General features: G+C 33.8%; 2 protein-coding genes across 2 annotated transcripts; both read right to left on the bottom strand.

The window, feature by feature from the left end:
* Positions 1 to 14,142: 14,142 nt before the first annotated feature.
* Positions 14,143 to 15,719, bottom strand: LOC126669310 (transcription factor IBH1-like 1). The gene is made up of 2 exons (XM_050362753.1): positions 15,548 to 15,719; positions 14,143 to 15,181 (listed from the first exon to the last, which is right to left on the bottom strand). The coding sequence occupies exon 2, from the start codon at positions 15,178 to 15,180 to the stop codon at positions 14,623 to 14,625; it is 558 nt and encodes a 185-aa protein (XP_050218710.1). The 5' UTR covers position 15,181; positions 15,548 to 15,719; the 3' UTR covers positions 14,143 to 14,622.
* A 6,479-nt stretch (positions 15,720 to 22,198) lies between these two features.
* On the bottom strand, positions 22,199 to 23,382 carry LOC126667026 (uncharacterized protein At4g04775-like). Its single transcript, XM_050359972.2, has 2 exons — positions 23,139 to 23,382; positions 22,199 to 22,638 (listed from the first exon to the last, which is right to left on the bottom strand). The coding sequence occupies exons 1-2, from the start codon at positions 23,265 to 23,267 to the stop codon at positions 22,234 to 22,236; spliced, it is 534 nt and encodes a 177-aa protein (XP_050215929.1). The 5' UTR covers positions 23,268 to 23,382; the 3' UTR covers positions 22,199 to 22,233.
* Between the last annotated feature and the right edge of the window lie 543 nt (positions 23,383 to 23,925).

Raw genomic sequence — 23,925 nt, 5'->3', positions numbered from 1 at the left:
TATTCCTTTTGGGTCTCTAGGAAGGGAACCATGATGCCCGCTTGTATCATTACTATTAGGACCCTTCAAAAACCAAACTAAAGTAAACCGATAAATTGAATTTGTTAGGATTTGAAAATATAAAAAATTAAATTTAAAACTATAATAGAAATAAAGTTTCATTATGGTTTGATTTAGTTTGGTTTGGTTTTATAAATACAAAAGTTTCAGTTCATTACGATGCAACCTAAAAGAACAACCAAGCGACTAATTCAGTTCGATAATTTAAAACATATTCTTATTAACTGGTTAGGTTTGATTTTAAAAAATAAATAAATTTTAATTTCTCCTATTTAAAGCGAATGGATATCTATATTCATAGCATAAGGGATTTATTTGTCTATATCTCTTTCTATTTGATCCCTTAGGGCCCGGCAATGTACCGAAACAATAAAATTAATTAAAAGAAATTCTAAAAATAAAAAACGATTTTTGCTTTCAACGAAAAAGATTGATAAATCCTACTGTGCTTTTTATGCCCTTACTCGCTTTATTCCATTCCCATCAACTCTTGATTGTGCTATAATTAGTTATTTCTAACTCATTCGGAAAAAATTTACAAATTGATAAAACCCAGGAAGTCAGAATAAGAGAGCACTCATCTTGGGGTGGATTGGAGTCCCTCTTTTCATTTAAAGGATAACAAAAAAAGAATTGTATTCAATATTCGTGATGCACGTATTCGTGTATTAAATCTAAAAATAAAAGGCCTTACTTGCGTTTTTCATTACACATGGCTTTCCCTATGTATACATCGAAACTGCAGTTTCATAATGCTCTTAATCTGAGGGCGTAATCGTGGGTGAATATTAATGCACTACCCCTTGTTGCTCCCGAGGGACGGAGGAGGCTCATGACTTCGGTGTACCACTAGTGCGACAAAGGCTTTTGGTGGTCTTATTGGCACATACCACGGTGGGAGCACTTTCTACTTTTAATAGGCCATGATAGATCAAAATCATTCTCAACAAGTACATAATAAGTGATCATAAGATCAGGCCGAAAGACATAATTGATGGATAATAGGTGAATATTCTAATACTACCCCTTGTTGGTCCTGAAGGAGGGAGGATTCAGCCTTTTTTTTAATTTGCCCATAAAAATTCTGCATTTTTCATTTAAATTGTATTTTTTAGATACTAACGGTGTTTGATACATTTTTTTCTTCTCCATATTACTATATCTTTAGTGTCAATAATTTTCTAGGAGGAACTACTGAACTCAATCACTTGCTGCTGTTACTCTTCAGTTTTCTGTTGAGGTCTATCATTTAGAGGCACTCAATTTGGATTAGTGATTACATAGACAAACTTGGAATTTGCGATCTCAGGTAAAATTGGTTCAGGATCATGGGATCCTTTTCTATCAAAAGATAATGTAACAGTAGCTAAGCTAACTATCTAACGGTTAGAAACAACTAATACAAGTTTGCGTTTCCCGTTGTTTCCTCAATATCAGATTTGCGTTTTGAGCGAGTCGGGTGACCTCCATCTTTGTTGAATTCCTTGGAGGTTTACTTTTTATTTAATAAAGACGGTCAAACTAATTTTAAACTCTTAGACCGCAGTAGTACTTAGTTGATGTCTTTATTATAATATTAGACTTGTTTTTTCGTCGGATTGGTCCGACTATTGTTTTTTTATTATTGGCATGATGCTACGTGGATTTATGGTTAATTATTTATATGCCATGTCGTTGGAGTCTCAGAATTGTACCGAGCATTTGGTTATATTGTTGTTAATTTATATTATTTATATAAATTGCTAGATTTAGGTTAGAGTCTCGGTTGCCCCCGAGCGGTGCTTTTATAGAGGTGATGTGTTTGTATGTTATCTGCGAGATTTGCTATGGGTTTCGGAGCTACCCCTCCCATATCCTAGCGTCGATCACGATCTATGCAATTGGGTCGTGATAGATATAAAAGTTTATGTCCGATATTGCTAAAATTAAAAGTTCAGGTTATATATTCAAAAAATGTTAAAGTTGGCGATTTTTCGTGCAAGCCAAAACAATTAGTTTATTAGGTGATGATGACCGTTTCCACGTGGCATGCTCTGATCTTCATATAAACAGCTTGCAGTCGGATATTCAACCTGTATTTAATTGCAAAAATATAAAAATTTATGTTAAATATATAAAAGATATTAAAATTGGTAATTTTTCGTGCAATTAATCCATTTTTTTTGCATAAAGGTTTTTCTATAAACTCTTTCAAAGTTATTTTGAGAAATGCTGCTGATTTATTGAACCAGTTTGCGCAGAATCCGACGTGTCTGAATTTTTTTCTTACTAGAATTCAATCTTTGATGTCAAAAATTTAGGTTTATAATATAATCTTAGTTTTATTAGAATTCGGTCTGACCCTTCTTTAACTTTGGTGATTTTAGTCCTACTGAGATTTAGAGAAGATGCCATCCAAGTGACTCGATTCATTGTCTCGATCAAATGCTCCATTGTAATGTACTGAAAAATCCGTCAAGATATTTGGCTACTTCAACACTTCTTCAAATATTACTTTTTTTGTTGTGTGGAACGTCCGGATAATAAATATGCACACAATCTCACACAAACTATCAAAATATCTTATATCTGAGCTTGTAATTCAACGAATTAAATTGTACTAGCAAATTTTATCTATAAAATTATTCTAAATTTGAAAGAAAAAGCTCTAAAATTGATAGTAGGTACAGCTTGTTTTTGTCCTTTAAATTAACCCAAAAAAATATGTTTTAGGAAAAGAAAAGAGTTGCTTCAAAAGTTAGTTTTGACAGGTGAGGTATAAGACATAGGTGGAAAGTGTTAATATGGTGTTTATCAATATATGAACATGTAATTGGACCTACAAGGTATTAAAAGAGATTGGAAGATGGTTTATTTTTCAAGATTTGATTTTGAGGGGAACACATGGTAGCCATTATAGAAGCATGAATAATTTTTATGGCATAAAATCACATTAAGGAATTAATATAAATATCAAGAGGGCCCTTTTCCTTTTGTATCTTTAAATTAAAACCATATATTCTTGCTAAGTATGAAAAAAAATCTAGATGTTCAAGAATTAATTGTGTTTATTACTAGAGCTGTCTTGGGCCACCACATTAGCCTTTCTAACCAAAAAGAAATGGAATTGCTAGACATCATAACCAAGCATGTAACTAGGGCCAACATTTGCTAAAAGAGACTAGACATGCATGATTGGTACTATTAATCATGATTAGCCATGATTAGGGCATGAAGATGGAAGGCAAATGTGTATTATTGAAGCTAATCATTTCTTCATTAGAATAATCTTGGCGTGATTAAGAGTTTGTTGAAAAATATTAATAAGTACTTTGCAATTAAATATAAAAGTGTGAAAGTTAGTTGTGAAGCTTTTATAGACTTGATTATTCTTAAAGTGTTATGATGGAGTATATTGATCGACCGATGGATAGCAATGGCGTAATAAAAAAATATATGGCAAAATAAGAGAGAACGAAAACGGTTAGTTAGTACTCTGATCAAAATTGATTTGCTGATCCAAACCGAACGGAATAGTAGGTTCAATTTGATTTCTATTTTTATTTATTTGGTTTGATTTGAAATTTGATAAATTTTGAACCGAGCCAAAAAACAAAGTTATCTTACGTATATAAAATTTTAAGCATATCCGTGTATCTTGAAATGTCTTGGTAGCATATTTTTACGTTGGTGAGTCTTATGGTCCGGGTTTGAATTTATTCTTCACCAGTTGGGCGGTATTTTATCTTCTTTCTTTTGAAAAATTTGTAAAACACAATTCTTGTTACGCTGAGTTTCGATACAATGACCGTCAACCACTAGCAGAAGCGTAGTCTTACTATATCAAATGGATTTTTAAAACCTTTATTGCTAACCTCAATATAATTAATCCAAATATATTTGTGTATGGATACAATTTTTTTCCACCAGAGCAAGGGTCAATTCTTATCAATGCTTACATCTTATATATATCAGTTACACACCAAATTGAACTGAATATTTCATTTTATTTCTCTTCGGCTTTTTAGAGTCCAAAAAATCAGTCGAGTTTAATTTTCATAACGGGTAGATAATTGAATCAACTACACGCTCTTAGTTAGTATTAAGAAAAAAAAAGACAAGAGAGATGAAAAACATATCTAAAAAACAATAGATGATAAGTAAAGAGACGGCCGTCTATTCTGTTCTTAATCGGTAGTCTTTTGAAAATTCTCTCAAAAACATGCTCATTAAACTCATGTGACATGCAAATAATTCAATGATTGATGCCTAATTTTATTTGTAATTAGTGGGCGTTCGAACAAATAAAATCCATCAACTAAAACTAATCAAGTTTGGCGCATTATCTTAATTAGGGGTGAGCATCGGTCGGTTTGATGGAAATTTTTTTGGTTTTTTCTGTTTTCGGTTTGGAAATTTCCCAAACCAAACCGAACCAAACTTTTAGTTTGGAAGTAAAAAATCGAACCAAACCAAACCGAAATATTTCGGTTCGGTTTGATTAAAACTGAATTTAATTACTTTTTTTATTTTTTATTTTTTTTTATTAAAATCAATTCAATTATTAAATAATTAGATTCTAATATACTTTCATATATGTTTAAATAGCAATTATTAATTCATATATCAATAATAATAAAGATATAAAACAAAAAACATATAAATATAAATATATATGTATATTATTGAAAAAAAGCTATATATTTTATATTCTCGTTCATTCGATTTTTTTTTCGATTTTTCTGTTTTCAAAACACCCAAACCGAACCGAACACCGAACTCCGAACTTTACCTAAAGTAGGAACCGAATCAAAACGTTTTCACCAAAAAACCGAACCAAACAATAAAATTCGGTTCGATTCGATTCGATTTTTTGGTCTGGTTCGATTCTTACTCAGCCCTAATCTTAATGTACTTCAAATTCTAGTTAAAGTTAAAAAAGAGGTTAGAGATTCAGTATTTTGAAGGAAAGTATTTCATAAGAAGCATAAAAATAATTTAGCACATTTCAGCCACCATGTGTACAAGACGTGAGGATAACTAAAATTTTCTGTAATAATTAAATCAACTATTTTGCACAATATAGTTGGTTTTCAACTTTTAAATTACAAACCAATATTAACTTTATTTTACAGAATTGTTGTTATATAAAATTAATAATATCGACTTAAATTTTGTCCTAAGATAGAATCTATAAAAATTAATGAAAATTTATATATAAAATATGTATATTTATGTATAAAATATGTATATCTATGTTAATTTTTGTGTGTTCAAACAAATCATAAGATAGAGTACATCAAATATTAAAAACATGACCTTCAACATACAGCGAATATTTAATTAAATTAACTTATGTAAAATTTAAGTAATTGAAATGAGTAAGGACTAAATAAAATTGATTATTTTAATTATGTTTTTTTTTTGAAATCATTTTAATTATGTTTTAGACATTGATATGGGAAAAAAAGAAAAATAGACAATTTTAAATTTAAAAGAGAAATCATTGAGTTTGACTATTTTTATAAAATTCCAAATATTTAAGCCCAAATACCTTTTTTTAATGAATATATATATTAGATCATAAGAAGTGGCAAAATCAGTTCAAAACTTTCGCAAAAAAGTGGTACACTCAAGATGCCTTATTATAGGCTACGACTAAGAGAAATGCTAAAAAAACGACCACGGACCTGAGAAAAGAATACAATAAAGATTCCGAAAGATATCCGAACCCGAAAAAGAAAACTCCGTATTACCAAACTTGTAAAAAAAAACTGCCTTAGAAAAACAATTAAATAGCACACTCGCTCTATTATTCGACGAACTCTGAAAAACTCTCCCGTTGCGACACTTCCAAATATCACAAGCCAAAGAAACCATAAAATCCTCCACAAATGCCAGTATGGACCTCTAGGAATAATAAACTGCCATTGTACCATACAATCAACAAAAGTAGAGGGGAAAATCCATAGCACGTCAAGTTTCTGCAATATGTCGCACCAAATGCCTCTAGCAAAAACACAATGAATAAAGATGTGCTTTTGAGTTTCCACTAACCCGCATAAAATGCGTAAGGAGTTATCAATCGTTATAATTGAGCGATGAGCCAAAAATTCCAATGAAGAAACTCTATTATGTAGAGCTAACCAAATAAAAAACTTGACTTGTGGCGACGCTTTTGATTTCCACACTTCTGAAAACATATTCACAGTTACCTCACTAGTGGCTGTCTCATCACGTCTTTCTGCTGTACTAAAATTCAATGGACCAGCTGCAACACTTGAAGAATGATTGCCAGACTCAATAACATCAACACGGCCATGAACAAAAGCGACATCTCCCATGAAAGCAGCAGCAGGGACAACAGCTCGGCCAGAAACAGCAGCAGCAACATCCATTAGAGCAGCAGAAGGCCGTATTTTAAGAGCAGAAGCAGCCGGTGAGTTCCGAACAGAAACAACAGCAGGTCGGAGTTGAACAACAGAAACAACATATGAGTTCCGGTTAGAGATAGCAGAAACAACAGAAACAACAACAATTATCAAAAGATGCCAACCAAAAATAGCTAAAACATTGACAGCAGAATTATTCCCGTTCACAGTGGCAGCTTCAAAAGAATTCCCAGCAGCTTGAACACCTCCCTCCAAATTAATAATAGCAGTTAAGGCCCTACAAAAAGAAGATGGCGTATACACTCCCGACTTCCCATTCCACGAAACTATGTCAATTTGACCCACACGACAAGAAATTATGTTAAAGATAGATAATAAATTATTATACAATAATAATTCATCACTTCTCAAACGCCTCCTCCAACGCAATCCCTCCCGCCAAATAACGCTAATAGTAATTTGCTTTTGATCCGAAAGTTTATAGAGCCGAGGAAACAAAATACTTGCTATACCAATACCGCTGCAATTGTCATTCCAAAGAAAAATTGAAGTTCCTTCACCAACATTATAACTCAAATTACTAATTAAAACACCCCAAGCACGTTTATCATCACAATAAGCTTTCTTAATGCCTTTCCATATAAAGGACATTCTCTTAACATCACCATTCATCAAAGGATTCCAATCCACAACATTGGAACAACTTGAAATAATATTAAACCAAATAGAGGCTCTATTGTTAATTCTTGCTTTCCAAACCCATTTAAAAAGAAGACTCTGAAAGTCATTACAAATTACTTTCCAAGAAACTTTACTCAACACTCGAGAGGAAATATCACCCTTCCACAAAAAACACATCATATACGACTCTAGCTGATTCTGAGCTGAGTCAGGCATTCTAAACAAAGACATGAAATAAACCGGAATGCTAATGAGGACCGATTTAATGAGAACTAACCGTCCTGCAGGAGAAAGCAGAGAGCCCTTCTACAGAGCCATGCGAGAATTGAAGCGTTCAACCACGGAGTGCCAAGAACGAGCAGAGAGCTTACTAGTCGACAAAGGAAAACCCAGGTATTTGATAGGAAAAAAATCAATTTGCACCCAACCACTTGTGCCGCAATCAACAAATCAGCCTCCGGTACATTAATTTCCATAATAGAACTTTTATGATAATTAATTGTCAACCCAGAGATCAACTCAAAATAGCGAAGAATCCGAGTCAAGTTCCTAAACTGTTCAATATCATATGGAAGATAAAGAATGGTGTCATCTGCAAACTGCAGCAAAGAGATAGGATCATGATCATCCGAGAAAGAAAAACCCTTAGTGAACCCAAGCTCCTCTGATTTACACAGTAAACGTTCCAGACCTTCCATAGCAATGAGAAACAGATAAGGCGAAATTGAGTCATCTTGACGCACACCTCTCTTAAGTAGAATAGGATCAACAAAACTCCCGTTAACTAGCACCGCCGTAGTTGCTGTAGACAAACCACATGATATCCACTCTATCCACTTAGCTGGAAAATTCATACAACGCATAATCGAGAACAAATACTCCCAGTCTATACTGTCAAATGCCTTATGAAAGTCAAGCTTTAGAACAAGTAATTTTTCTAGTAGCAATATGAATTAGCTCATTTGCTATCGTAGAACACTCTAAAATACTTCGATCCTTTATTAAAGCATGCTGATTATCCGAGATCACTGATGAAAGCATATAGGCGCTAGCCTTCGAGAAAGTACCTTAGAAAGTAACTTGTAGATGCCATTAACTAAGCTAATAGGACGGTAATCCTTTATATTAGTCGAACTTGCCACCTTAGGAGTCAACACCATAAAAGAAGAATTAGTACCTCTAGGCAAGATATCAAATGTATGAAAATTCAGAAACAATTCCATAATAGCATTTTTCATCACATGCCAAGCTTTCCTGTAGAAATAAAAATTTAAAACGATCTGGATCTGGCGCTTTCTTAACTCCACAAGAACATAGAGCATTGAAAATTTTAGTCTCCTCAAATGACTTAATCAGCGCATCTGCCTGTAGATTACTGATCTGAGCAAAGTTAAGGCCCGCAATATCAAAGTCCACGCCCACCTGCCGGCTATAAAGCTTACTATAAAATTCTCTGATGTGAAGGCGGATATCCTTAGATTCTGAAAAAATAGTACCATCCACTACCACTAAAGAAATGTAGTTGTTTCTATAATGACTAGAAGCTATGCTGTTGAAAAATTTAGTGTTCTTGTCCCCTTCCAAGTTCCACTTTACTCTGGATTTCTGAATCCAAAGAGGTTCAATTCTCTTTTCAGCCTCTTATAAAGAAACTTTTAAGTTTCTCAGTTCGGACTTCTCTAACTCTGACAAAATTCGCGACTTTGCTGCTAAATCCTTAACCTGAATCTTCTGAGAGATATCCTGAATAATCTTTTTCTGATCTCCAAAGACCTCAGAGTTCCAGCATTTAATTGTTTGCCGAAGGTCCTTGAGTCTCTGAATAAGATTTGCTGAGTTTCCGCAAGCTATATCCCAACTGTTCTTCACAAAATCAGCAAATTCACTATGATCCCACCACGCATCTACCGAGCGGAAAGGCTTTGGACCCCAATCAAAACCATTTGCAGAGCGAAAATAAATAGGAACATGGTCTGATTGACCATTAGGAAGTGCAGTTAAAGACATGTCTGGCCAGAGAGAACTTGCGGTTGCCGAAACCAAGCATCTGTCAATTCTGGATTTAGAAATTGAATTCTGTCAAAGTGAAAAGCTTTCCATGTAAGGGTAAGTCCAGTAAAGCCCAAATACTTAATTAGTACAAATTATTTGTTTCTGTTGCCTCATGTTTATGGTTTGTCACTTGAAAAACATGCTGTGAAGTATGAACCAAAAACTTGCAGCCCGAAGTTTTCTCTTTTGATGAATATAGCCCGAAGCTAAATTAGCTACTGGGCTTGACATTACCAAACTAAGTAACAGACCATTCAGACATTATTATTTGTTACTTTTTGGGCGTGTTTAGTTCAATTATATTCAACACTTTATAAAAGTTAATTTAAAATTTTATTTTTGGTTGTTCATAGAGTTTATTTAATTATGTATCTTAATTCCATAAAAAAAGAATTTAATTTTATTTTAAATTTAAATAAATTTCAATAGAATTTGTACATGAATTATAAAAGATGAAACATATTTTATTATTTTTATAATGACAATATCTAAAATATATCGAATTTACATATAATTTTAGATTTTTTTTGTATATTTTTATAAATTTATAAATTTTAAAGAAAGAAAATCTATTAAATTTAGAAAGACAACTTATAAAATTTAGACGAAAAAATATTAAATTTTAGAATGATATTTTTTTACAATGACACAAAAATTTCGAAAGATAAAAAACTCAGAGAGAATTTTAGAGAGGGAGAATCATTAACTTCAAATACTATAAATTTAAAGAGATAAAATTCATTATTTTTAGAGAAAAAGTTCACCAGATTTTTAATAGATTAAATTTTAGAGAGATATTCTTAAATTCTAGATGGAAAAATTTCATAAATTTTGAGAGAAAACTTTGAAGATGGAATATATTTATATGTATTAGACACTGAAAATTATTTTAAAATACAAATGAAAGAAAATACAGAGTTTTTAGTGATAAAATTTATTTGAAAATTCGTAATATTTGAAAAAATTTATAAAAAATTTCAAATAATTTATTAAAATTTTAGTTTATCATACTTTTTTAATTATGTAAATTTTTTATGTATGTAATAAAATATTTAATATTTTTGATAAAATAAAACGTTTTATTAAAATTAAATTATAACAAACTTAATATTCAATTATTTTATTTAATATAAATTTCAACTCATTAAAAAAATGTACTTAATTTTATAAATCAAACACAAAAATGTCATCCTTTAATGTATTTCATACATAATTCATTTAAAATGAAATGAATTGCAAGCAAGAATTAAATCAAACACTAATTTTTATAAAGAAAAAAAATTACTTCCTACAAACTAATTTTTTTAATATTATTATATAAAAATATATATATTTAAATTTTATATTTTTAACAATATGTTTTTTTAATCTTTTAAACAAATTATTAAAAAGTTACCACAACTTAAAAGTTATTGAAAGCATATTTTTATAAATGAAAAATAGAAAATGTCTTTTTATATATAATAAAGTGTAATTGTAAACATTTTCATAAAGGAGATTTTTTTTATTTTCAAAATCCTAAAGAAAATTTGGGACATGAGTCATGACAAATGTATTTGGCCTCTGAGATGAACTTGAACAGGTAGGGTTCATTGTCTGGAAAAAGGGCCTGTGATGGGTCTGAAATTGGTGTTGCAGTGAGTCTATCAGTACTGGGGAACTCTCTTTGGCTCTTTCCTTTTGTCTAATTTTCTCTATTTATTATCGAACAAAGGATCACTTTACCCTCGTTAACGACCCACCGCGCAGTGGGTCGTTCAAAGCAGACCCACTGGTGGGTCTGTTGTTAACAGACCCACCGGAGGGTCTGTTCTTAACAGATCCGACGTCGGCAACAGACCCGACGTCAGGTCTGTTGTTTACAGACCCTCCGGTGGGTCTGTTAACAACAGACCCACTGTTGAGTCTGTGTTAACAGACCCGACGGTGGGTCTGTTGTTAACAGACCCACCGGAGGGTCTGTTGGTGGGTCTGTAACAACAGACCCACCGGCGGCGGGTCATGAACAGACCCGCCGGTGGGTCTGTTTTTGAAGAACAGACCCGCCGGTGGGTCTGTTCTCAAACTGATTGGCCGGAAAATTTTCCGGCCAATCTGTTTGAAGAAATTAAAAAAAATTGAATTTTTTTTTGTTGGGGAAAAGATTTAAAAAGATCCCTGATGTTATTTATTTTAATTAAAATTTAACTAGAATTAATTAGTATTTAAGTGTAATTAATTAGAGTTAATTATGATTTTTATTAAACTCACTCTTCAACTAAGTGCCACGTCAGCCACGTCGCAATTTGGACGTTTTTGATACTTTGTGCCAAATTCAGGGGGTAAAGTAATCCTTTGTTCATTTATTATCTATACTACTTTTGATGGCCTAACTTTTAAGAAAATCCTTTCCAGTTTAGTCCAAATCTTGTAGCAGAATTTATAGCATCATCCAATCAATAAATCTAATCTAAAATGTTTATTATATTATTGGACAAATTACTCTAAAAGATCTTCATATGTGATATATATAGCCTAAAGCTCTATACATACAAAGCAAACTATAACCTTTTTTTACTTAAGAGCAAACTTATAACAGAATTCACACATTTAGGGGCCGTTTGGTTCGCCATAAAAAAAAAGGGGAACGGGAACGGGCATGGAAATGATTTCCATTGTTTGTGTTTGTTTTGTCAAATTGTATTAGGAAATGGGAATGTGATTACCCCTTCAATGGGAATCATCCATTCCCCCCCTTACCCTATGCAAATGGACTTTTGGGAATAGAAATCAACATTTTACAAAATATTTTAATAATAAATAACAAATATATAATTATTAAAAAATTATTTTTAAATATTTATTTTAAAAATTATATTAAAATAATTAAAAAAATACTTTTTTAATATTTTTTTAAAAATAATTTTTAATTTTTTAAAAATAATTTTTTTAAATTTTTTTAATTTTTTCAAAAATAATTTTTTTAGTTTTTTCGAAAATATTTTTTTAAATAATTTAAATAATTTAAATAATTTTTTTAATAATTTCGAAAATATTTTTTTATATAATTTTTTTAAATTTTTTTAAAATAATTTTTTTATATAAAAAAATATTTTTAATAAATAATAAAAAAATATTTTTATTAGATCCATTCCTATTCCTACACTAGTTTTGAACCAAACAAAAAATGAAAACGATCATTCTCATTCCCATTTCTTCTCATTCCGATTCCCATTCCGATTTTCATTTCCAACCTTAAACCAAACGCCCCTAAGTTGTAGGTTGAGGTGGACTTGCTGCTGAAAATTGCCATTGTTTAGTGATGCACATAATGTGTGTGATGTTGATGTGGACATACACACATTATGTGTTGCTGAAATGAAGTTTAGGTTGCTAGGATATATTGTGTTATGGCAAAATTCATCTTAAGACCCCTATACTTTAGCAATTTTATTCAAAAAGCCCATGTACCGCAAACTTGTTCTCGTTTTAAGTCCTTCTATTGGCCCAATTTCGATTTGCATGTTTTTTATTGGAATTGAAAGAAAAACTTAATGAATAGAGAGACTAGAAGAAAATAAAAAAAAAACATGAAAGTCAAAAATCAGATAACTATAAGGACTAGAAGAAAATATTTTTGCAATAGAGAAATTCTAATAAAATACACGGACCTTAAGATGGGTTTAACCATTGTGTTCACGGACATTGAAACAATAATATTAGGTAGAAAGAAAATTAAATTCCAGATTCAGACTTCTCCTTAGAATATGATAAAATAAATACAATAGTTCGTCATTGATTGAGTATCAATATTATAGTATGCAAATCTGCAATAATTGAGCAGATTAACAGATTGCCATCCTAAAATTTTACACGGTAAATAAACTATACATCATTTTACAAAATGGATACCTTTATTTATTATTGTTCGGTAATCAAACTTTTATTTTCAAATAATGGAAGTTATTCCATCAATGCAGACTAGTAATTACCTATTTGACCGTACAATTGCCAACGTGACTAAAGTGGTATTTGATAAAACTAAAAATCAAGTGTTGAAAATAATAATTACTTAATTTTAAATGTCGAATTAAATAATTCTGTTTGATAAATTTTACAATTACTGAAAATTATTAAAATTATGATATTTGTATATAAAATCTCTGAACATTGATTATTTTAAAAATAAATTATTAGATATAAATCATATATTATTTAAATTCTTAAAATATAAAATAATAATATCTAGAAAATATTATGAATATTATATATATCATAAATAAAAATTATAAATTTTATTTGCATATGTTGATAATTAATCCTTACAGATTATAACAATATTCTCCTTTATCTTGAAAATTAATTCTTAAAATAAAATATGAATTTTTAAAATTCTAAAAAGCCTTTTAATTTTATAATTAATCTTGTGTGTTACAACCGGATGTCCGACTAATATTTAAGAGATAAAATATTAAATAAATGACATATAAAGTTTAAAAATAAAAATAAAAAATAGATAATATTTATAATAAAAATATAATAATTTATAATTGTAAGTTTTGTTCTAAGTATAGTACGTTTATCATATAGTTAAAAAATTAAAAAAAAATATGGGAGATGAAATAATTTTATTGGTGAATAATAATTAAAAATACAAGAATATAAATATATTCAATAATAAAATTGATATTTTATAATTTAATGTGTTTAGTAAAAATAATAAGTCAAATTTTTTGACATATTATATTAAGTGGTTTTTGAATTAACTGAATAAATTAAGTTGATTTTTTTGAGTTATCCAACCAATTTAAAATAATTAAATTTTAATATATTAATTTAATTAATAAGTTGGATTATCTAACTCCTCCTAAAATTGAATTTTCTATAATATGTTGGCCATATATAAGCAATTGAATAACCTTATGTTATTTATAAAATAAACGTGGATATAATAGCCTCAAAATGTGTATCCTTAAGAACATCATGCAAGCACATAAAATTGTATATAAAAGAGCCTTGATTGGATTCAATATGCTTCAACTATACATACTTAATTATCAAAAAAAAAACTATACATCCTTAAGCTTAACTAATAAACTACTAGCTAGCTATATAAGCTTTTCATCTTTCCTTTATTTAGTCTTCAATTAAAACTAGGCATAATATTTTTCTAAACCCACAACTGTGATATTTTTGTCAAATATCTCACGATTTTAAAATCGTGACAGTTTGATCCTTCACTTATTCAATATGTGCTAAATATTGTCCACAACTCTTTTGGAATATCATTGGGATGATTTATATTTTTATTTGAAGATTTCAATCATGCTTTAAAAAAGTTGTGGGTACATTTAGCACATATCGAATAAACGATGGATCAAACTGACAATGGTTTGATAAACGGACAATAATTATAGGTGTATAAGAACATTTTGCTTTAAAAGTAGGAGTTTATATATTTTATCCTCCATTGATGTTCTTATTTACCATTAAGAAGCCCATTAGCTTTAGCAAGAGTTCTCATTACATCAACCTGAGCTCGAAGAGAAACAATGTAATCTAGGGTTTCTTCAATCAACGACATATCATCCATAAATTCTCCTCCCGGAACAAGACTCTTTAACACTTGTGTTCTTTTCTTTACCATCTTTCTAGCAATCGCCATTTTCAATACAAATTTTTTCGCTCTTTTCGTGCATCGAATCTTCTTCAATATCTTCTTGCTTCTAATCCTCTTATTACGCATATTTTGTCCACTTGTAGAAACTTTCTTTAGCGTTTCAGAGTCAGAATAAGCTAACATGTGATGAACAAGAATTTTATTATCATCATCATCCCTTGAAGCTTTAGCTACGAGTGCACGACGCCAATTATAACTCATACCGTTCCTTGTTGAAGCCATAGCAATGTCTGCTGATCGCTTTATCGCCTTTTTTCTTTGCAAAATTGTGAAATTCTGCTTTGTCAAATTGCATATTTTGAGACTTAATAGCCATTTCCTGAGGAATTCTTGCTTGAGTTGACAAGGAGCACGCATTCTACAAAATAAAAATAAATCAGTTACTAACATGAGGAATGTGGATAGTAAATTGTTGAAATATTTTATATTAATGTATAAATAGAAAAAAAGTGCAAAACTTATATTTTTCTTGGTAAGTAGAATATAATGAGTTTATCATATATACTTTTAAACAAAACTAGATAAAGCTAAACAAGAAATAAAGATGAACACAAAACACCAAAAAGTGAATTTATTATACTCATGAAAGAAATGAAAAAAAAGGAAATCGTTAGGGTTTCATTTTGAATGTGTATGCTCTCAACTTTCAAGTGTAAGTTCATTAGTGGAATAATAATAATAATAATAGAGTAAAAATTGGACATAAAGATGAAAATGTACGTACCTTATGACTAAGAAATCTTCTATATATTGATGATCAAGTAAAGAAAATAATGAGAAATAAAATGGTGAGAGACAAAGGTTGCAGAAGAGTGCAGTTAGAGATCCAAGAAAGAAAAAGAATGATAGTTTTTTTTTATAGAGAGAGGAAAAGGAGTGAGAGAGTGGAAAATAGAGAAGGAAAAGAATGTGAATGAAAGTCCCATTTATTTGCTCGAAGGAAAGCAAGTGGTGGGCCTTTCAGAGAAAGACATGGCACATGCAACCACATGGTGCTTAATGTCCCACCATATATATATGCAAAATCCTAGACCTATATAAATCCTAGAGCTATATATGTATGTAGGTATGTACGTATCTATATGTATGTGTGTATATATGTATGTATATGTACATATTAATATAAATATAGGCAAAACCCATTCCGAGGCCCTCCTACTTTACCACTTTTGTTCCAAAGGCCCCTAGACGAAACTTTTTCATGCCGAAGCCCTTCTACTACTGAAACTGTAATAACGATACCCCTCCGTGGATGGAAAATCCCGCGTGCTTCCCAACCGTCGTTAAAGCGCGTGCTGGCCTAATTTTCGATTCCCCCGTGGAATCCACGTGTATGCGTGATACACATGGCCTCCAAACACTTGGTGACTCAGCTTATTCGAAGTGACGCCGTTTTGATTTTTTACCCTGACTCCAAAAACGACACCGTTTTTATTTGTGAAGAAGTTATAATTTTTTACCCCAAAGACGAACCCTAATCTATTTTCCTCTTGTTTTTTCTTACAAACACTCGTCTTCTCTCCGCCGTTTTTCCATTGAAACCAGAACTGAAACTGGAGGCACTGATGATGGAATCCCTAATTCTATGTCTTCCTTGTGAAATGGAGTTGTAAACGAAGACCTGGGACGCTGTGCTTTTTTCCTTTTTTACTTCTGCGATCTGAACAACTGGCGAGATATTTCGTGAAGAAAATAATCGAAGGTCTGAGGTTCCAGAAGAAAGAAAAAGTATTTTATAGAACCTGGTGGGAGGTATGTAATTTATACCCCATTTATTTTATATTTAAGAATGCGGTCCCCAAACTAGTGATTTAGGGTTTGTTTGTTTGTGAAAATCTGTACTGCTTGACTTATTGGAATGTAGGAATTGATAATGTGGTCCCCGACTGGTCGGGGTTTACTCATTAGGGTTTTGAAATTGAATTTTTGCTACTTCGCGTTTTTTAATTGATTTTACCAACTAATTTTTTTTAACTTTTTCAGTAAATGTAGCAGAATAATTATGTACTTTTCCTGAATTGGTTGTTGTGAATTGAATTTGTGGTCCCCAATATGTACAATTTTTAAATTAGGGTTTTTAATTAGGGTTTGTCCTTTTCTTCTATTTCTGTAACTGTGGTCCCCCATATATTGGGCTTAGGGTTTGTCTGCTTGGGGACTTCATGCGTTCTTTTTGTAATAGTTTAGTACAGTTGAAATGAATGCTGGAAGTGATACTGTGGTCCCCAATTAGGGTTTTTTAATTATATGTCTGCAATTTGATGTTTTTATATTTGTTACACTTAAATAGACAGAACAAATGTGTTGCCCTCATTGGTTGGTGACAATTGATAATGTGGTCCCCAAATAATAAATTTGTCAATTAGGGTTTCATATGAATGTTACCCAAACTGGAAAATATTGCAATATTTTGAGTCTTATGCATGAAACTGGGCTGAACATGCTTCACGTAGGGCATTTTATGAAAGTGGATATATGTTTGTACTTGCCTTTGTGTACTTCCTTGAACTTGAATAAATAAGAATCTAACGTTCAACCTTGTTTATAAATAGAGTCTTGCATGGTTGGTATTGGTGTAGTGTTGATTGATATGGTTACATTTTTATGGTTTTGGAGTATGTTTAGTTCCTGAACATATTTTTGCTATTGCTATGCAGGAAAATGAGGTATGTTAGTGTTGTTCTACACCATGGTGGTGTTTTTACCCCAAAGCAGAAGTATGTTGGGGGGAAACACACTATGGTTGAAGAGTACTGTGACTTAGACAAGCTGTGTTTCAATGGGATTCTGGCGCTTGCTATAAAGTTAGGGTATGAATCAGTAAGTGGGATTTATTATAGGCTGCATTCAGGAGATCATGTTCTTATTTTTGATGATAAGGGATTGTTTGATATGATTGGGAAGCCACTGAGTGGTTCGATGTTGGAGTTCTATGTGGAGCACATGAAGGATGGAAAGCAGGACCCAAGCCAGCAACTGTCAGCTCCTGAGGCAGAGGGAGATGCTCTTGTGCAGGCAGATGATCATGAGCAGGTTCCTGAGGTGGAGCATCAGCAGCCACCTGTGGTAGAGGAACACGTGTCTGAGGTGGAAGCAGAGGAGCCTGACCTGGAAGAAGAGGTGCGTGGGCTGGATGGAGAGGAACCTGACCTGGAGGAAGAGGTGCGTGGGCTGGATGAAGAGGTGCCTGACCTAGAGGAAGAAGTGCCTGAGGTGGAGCAAGAGGTGCCTGACCATGGCCAGAATCCTGAGGTTGAAGTGGGTGGCAGGGAACAGACTTTTGATAATGTCTGTGTCAACGTGAGTATAATGACCGATGATGAGGAGGATGAGGAGTTGCAGAATGCAAGAAAAAATGTCAGGAAGTCCAAGAGGACCCTGGTTAATCATGCTGCCAGAAGATCTAACCAGAATTTGGTACAAGGAGATGGAGGTGAAGATGTGGCAGTGAATCCAGCTATTGAAGAGGACATTATACACAGTGATGGTAGCGGGGATGACAGCAGTGATGCCAGCTATGTTGCAGAAGAGATTGATGAGGGAGATGAATTGTGTGGGTCTGATGCAGATGATGGGGATGGTACTGGGAGTGTCTACTATGACAGTGATGACCTGGAGAGTTATTATAGTGAGAATGAGGATGACCCAGTATCTAAACCTCAAAAGAAAACAACATCTAGATATGATCCGGAGACTGTTGTTCCTGTGTTTGCTGTGGGAATGATTTTTATAAACCATGAGGAGTGCAGGTTTGCTTTGGCTAAGTACTCAATCTTGAAGAAGTTACATGTTCACTATGTGAAGAATTGTACCAAGAGGATTAGAGCTGCATGTCATCCTGGCTGCCCTTGGAAATTTTTGGCAAGTGTAGATGGGAAGACACAAAATTTGGTGGTGAAAACCTACTATTCTGAACACAGATGTTACATCACCAATGTCAACCGCATGGCAACAAGCAAGTTTCTTGCAAAATACTTGAAGCCAAGGCTGTATGCCCAACCTTTCATCAAGTTGATGGACCTGAGGGCCTTATGCAAATCAGAATTGAAGCTGAAAGTTAGTTTGACCATGTGCAAAAATATCAAAGTTAGAATGTTTGAGGATTTGGACACTCTAACTACGGAAGAGTACATGAGTCTTTTTGACTATGGAGAGGAGATGAGAGTTAGCAATCCAGGGAGTACATGTATAATAAGGAGCACGAGGGAGGATGGGAGTGAAGTGAACCATTTCAAGAGAATGTACGTTTGTTTGGAGGCATGTAAAAGGGGGTGGATGGCTGGTTGTAGAAAGATCATAGGAATGGATGGCTGTTTCTTAAAGGGTCTGTGCAAAGGCCAACTTCTGTGTGCAATTGGCCGCGATGGGAACAACCAAATGTTCCCACTAGCATGGGCCGTGGTCCAAGTAGAAAATACTGACAATTGGAGCTGGTTCATACGCTTGCTGGCATATGATTTGCAGTTGAAGCGAGGAGATGGATATGTCATCATTAGTGACATGCAGAAGGTAATTTTTTCTGAATATATTTCCTTTAATTTTTGATTTTATTTTCAAAATGGCATATTAACCTGCTTCATTTATTTATTCCTTTAAGGGGTTGGAGATAGCTATTAGGAACCAGCTCCCACAAGTTGAACATAGAAGGTGTGCACGCCATGTGTATGCAGCATTGGCTAAGCAGTGGAAGGGAGAGGACAGGAAGCTGGGTTTCTGGACTTGTGCGAAGTCCACATTTCCACAGCAATTGAGAGCAAATCTAAGGAAATTAGAACTTATTGGACCAGGCATGGTCCCCCATATGATGGAATACGATGTGGAGACTTTTTGCAAGGCCTACTTTCAGACAGAAGTAAAATGTGATGTCATTGACAACAATTTGGCAGAAACATTTAATGGGTGGATACTTGATGCTCGGTAAGGTTCTCATTCAGCTTGTGGTGTTGTTGTTTTTTAATAGTATGTATACTAACTTAGTTCATACTGACTGTGTGTTGCAGCTGCCTACCTATTATTAGTATGCTAGAGGCAATCAGGGTCCAAGTCATGACCAGACTGCATACGAAGAGGAGCTTTGCTGATACATGGATCAACAACATTGCCCCAAGAGCTATGACGAAGCTGGAAAAGAACAAGGAGATGTCCTACACTTGGCAAATGATATGGAACGGGGACGATGCTTATGAGGTGACAAGTGTGTATGATGCAAAGGACAAGCATACAGTGAACACCACCCTCAGAAGCTGTACCTGTCGAGAGTGGGACCTCACCGGGATACCTTGTCGTCATGCGATATCAGCGATACACAGAACAAAAAAAAATGCTGAGGACTTTGTTCATGATTGGTACAAAGTGGAAACATACAAGGAAGCATACAGATTCATGTTGCAGCCTGTGAGGGGTAGAATTATGTGGCCTGAAACTGGGCTAGAACCTCTCGAGCCTCCTCCTTACAGGAAAATGCCTGGTAGGCCAAAAAAAGCAAGAAAGAAAGCCTTACATGAAACAAGAAAAACAGGAAAAATAAGTAGACAAGGGAGGGTTATGAGGTGTAAAACATGCAGCCAAACTGGGCATAATGCCAGGGGATGTCCTCATAGGGTAAATTATTGATTACATTTGTTTGGTTATATTTTTTCCTCTACATTATTCACTAACTTAATTTTGTAATGTCGTCAGGACCCTACCTTACCTGCAAAACAACCTCGACCTAGGACTAAAACTGCTGGAGCATCAACATCACAAGCAGTCAGGCCATCAGCTGACATGGTTGCAGAATTTGGAACCAGAAGAAAGAGAAAAAGGGTAGCTACTGTGCAAGGGCTTGCTGCAGAAGAGGTTGAACCAACCCAAGTACCTACTGTGCAAGGGCCAGGCCAAGGTCCTGAGGCACAAGGGCAGCCAATACACGAGGAACCAAGAGAGCAAATTCCTCAATACGATGACATAGAGGTGTCTAATGCTGAAGGGGGCTGGACACCTGCAAATGAATGGGTTGTCCATCCTAATACACAACCGGAGGGCGATTTGGCAGTTCAGGATGACTTGAGAGTTTCCATCGAAGGTCTGAATGATTTTACCTCAGAAATCCTAAGTGGTGAGTTACAGCAAAGGACTACTGCAGCCACAGGCATGAAGAAAAAAAAAACAGATTGCAAAAGGAACTGTGAGTACATTTATTACTTATATGTCGTTGTATTGTTCAGATATTAAATGCTAGGGTATTGCAGGTAAGGTTTGAATGTTGTTGACTGGCTTTGGTTAATTTTTTTAAAAAAAATTGGTTTGAGGTTTGTAAATATTTACTATGGATTGGTTGTATCACAGAGGCATGGCATATCACTTTCTGCACCGGCGAGGAAGGAACAAACACCACCTGCACCAGCGAGGCAGGAACCAACACCAACTGCACCACCTGCCCCATCAAGGCATGACCCAACACCACATGCACCACCTTCAAAAGCAACTGCATCATCTGCTCCAACTACTAGGCAAAGCAAGAGAGAGGGTAAAAAACCAATGACCCCAAGGCAACTAAAAATGGATGACGTTGTTCGAAAACCTTGGAGTAGTCCGAGGAGGTTTTGAAGGTTCGACAACACACTACTAACCACTGAAACTTAACCTTTTTGTGCCTTATTATAAGGTTGTCACATGTAAAGTTAAATGTATGGCGCCTTCTTATAAGGTTGTCTTTTTGTGCCTTATTATAAGGTTGTCACATGTAAAGTTAACTGTATGGCGCCTTCTTATAAGGTTGTCTTTTTGTGCGGAGGGCCTTTCGTACATGTTTGTAACTAAATTCTGTGAACAATTAGGGCAGTATTTTTTTGTGCCTGTTATTCAGGTTAGGGTAATTTTGTAAGTTTCAATAGGTGGTTTTTTGGGATCATGTAAAGATCTAGTGAAGCTAGCTGACATACTTTAAGGGTTTGTAAATGATTATTATTATCTATATTAAGCTTTTTTTTCAGACATTGGTTTGCACCAGTAAAATTCCTTGCATATTTGAAGTTTGCATTTATAGGATTTGCACTTTTTGCTTTTCTATGTTTTGCTCTGTATGACACTAATCAGAAATATTAAAGACAAAACCTTGCCCAGTTTTATTCTTTGCCAATTGTCACATTCATTCATATTTTACAAAGAACAAATACCACTTAACACTGACAAAAACAAAAGACATATTTCAAAGATTGGTACATATAGTAATAGATCCAAATAACTTAACACATATTTTAATTCAGCAAAATAGCAGTTAATACAAGACAGTACTTCGCAACACAACATACTGCATCACAACATAAACTTGCTCAAAAGTACTTCAGAAATTACCTACTTAAGTACATAAACACAACAATACTTAATAAACCACCTAATAGTTAAGAGTAGCAAGCTTAACAGCTTTAATTAAAATTTCATCATAATAACAAAGGCAATCAGCAACACAGCCACAGCAGTGACAAGATAATTGCTCAGCTCCTTCTGCTTCTTCACAGACTGGATCTCCTTCTCATACTGCTGCATCTCCCCTAATTTTTTTTTCAGCTCCATGTTCAACTCTTTGTTCAATTCAGCCACTTTGCCCTCCAAATTGGCTTTCTCAGCTTTGACTTCCTTCAGGTTCTTCTCCATCTCGATAGCATCAAGGGAACTAGCATGGTCCATTAGGTACTTCAGACGAAAAACTTCACCCCTCAGATATTCCCCCTCCTTGGACAAGTTTGTTTCTTGACGTTTCAGATGATTCAGCATTGTTTTGATGTGGTGAGCATACTCTTCATCATGCCACATGAAATACGAGCACTTGTTCCCCTAAGTAAAAACCAAACAGCCACACAAATTCGTAAGAGTTCACACCTCAAGTTTAATACACAAATTTAAGGCAATATCAACCCATCTGACAAACCTTAACTAATTGCCAAAGAATATAAACCTGCAAACGCATACAACGCAACACACAGACATTTTCACACAACTAACCACTGTAACAGAATACCAGTTTGTGAAGCTCTCCTATTTAGGAACCCTAAATTAAAAACCATATATCAAACGAACCAAACCCTATATCAATGCTAGCAAACCCTATATCAATTGATCAAACCCTAGATCGATGGAAACCAAAAATTAGCAAACCCTACATCTATTAAACCAAAAAAAAACTTTGCATCAATTGAACCCAAAACATGCCGAAAGCTGGTTCGGTTGAACTAAATAACAAGCAAAACAAAAAACAACTACACCAACAGTAGCAACACCAAAAAAAATAAAACCAAAACTTACAAAACCCTAAAAAAATAACTTAGCAAAATTACCTCACACCGGAAAAATCGCCTCCCGGGGTTCTTTTCTGACCAGGAAACCAGCATCTTCGCCTTCTTTCCACACTTGCAGTTGCTATTCTCAGTAGCCGGAATCACACCATCGTACATTTCCTCAGCCATAGTCGCGAAGCACGAGAACGAACGAGAATAGAAAAAAAGAGAAGGGTGCACGACGTAAGACAGACAACCAAACCAGAGAAAACAATTGAAAGGGAGAAAATTTAGGGCTGCGGACGTGAAGGCTTAAGGAACCAGAAGAAAGGGTTATATGAAGAAGAAAGGGTAAAAGGGTAAAAGAAATTGAGTTAATAAATTTTATACCGATCCACGTAATAAGCAGTGGGTAAAAACCACATGGCAATTATTTCCACGCTGTCCAACAGATTCACGTGCTTACTATGACGTGGCGAGGCATTCCGTTTGTTAACGACGGTTGGGAAGCACGCGGGATTTTCCATCCACGGAGGGGTATCGTTATTACAGTTTCAGTAGTAGAAGGGCTTCGGGATGAAAAAGTTTCGTCTAGGGGCCTTTGGAACAAAAGTGGTAAAGTAGGAGGGCCTCGGAATGGGTTTTGCCTATAAATATACACTACCATTTTATAATCCGATCAGTCGGTTCAATTGGTTCGACATTAAAAAGGTCAGTCTGAATTAATTTTCTACTAGCTCAGTCACTAGTTTAAATTTTAAAACACTGATATGCACAATATATGTTTCAGTTTAAGGGTGTGTACAATTTGAAAAATATCAAAATTGCACCAAAAGTCGCCAATTTA

This window comes from Mercurialis annua, linkage group LG2 (genome assembly GCF_937616625.2).
Source record: "Mercurialis annua linkage group LG2, ddMerAnnu1.2, whole genome shotgun sequence".
NCBI classification, from domain to species: Eukaryota; Viridiplantae; Streptophyta; class Magnoliopsida; order Malpighiales; family Euphorbiaceae; genus Mercurialis; species Mercurialis annua.
The sequence above is the reverse complement of the archived record's forward strand: the minus strand, read 5'-3'. Positions and strand labels throughout refer to the sequence as shown.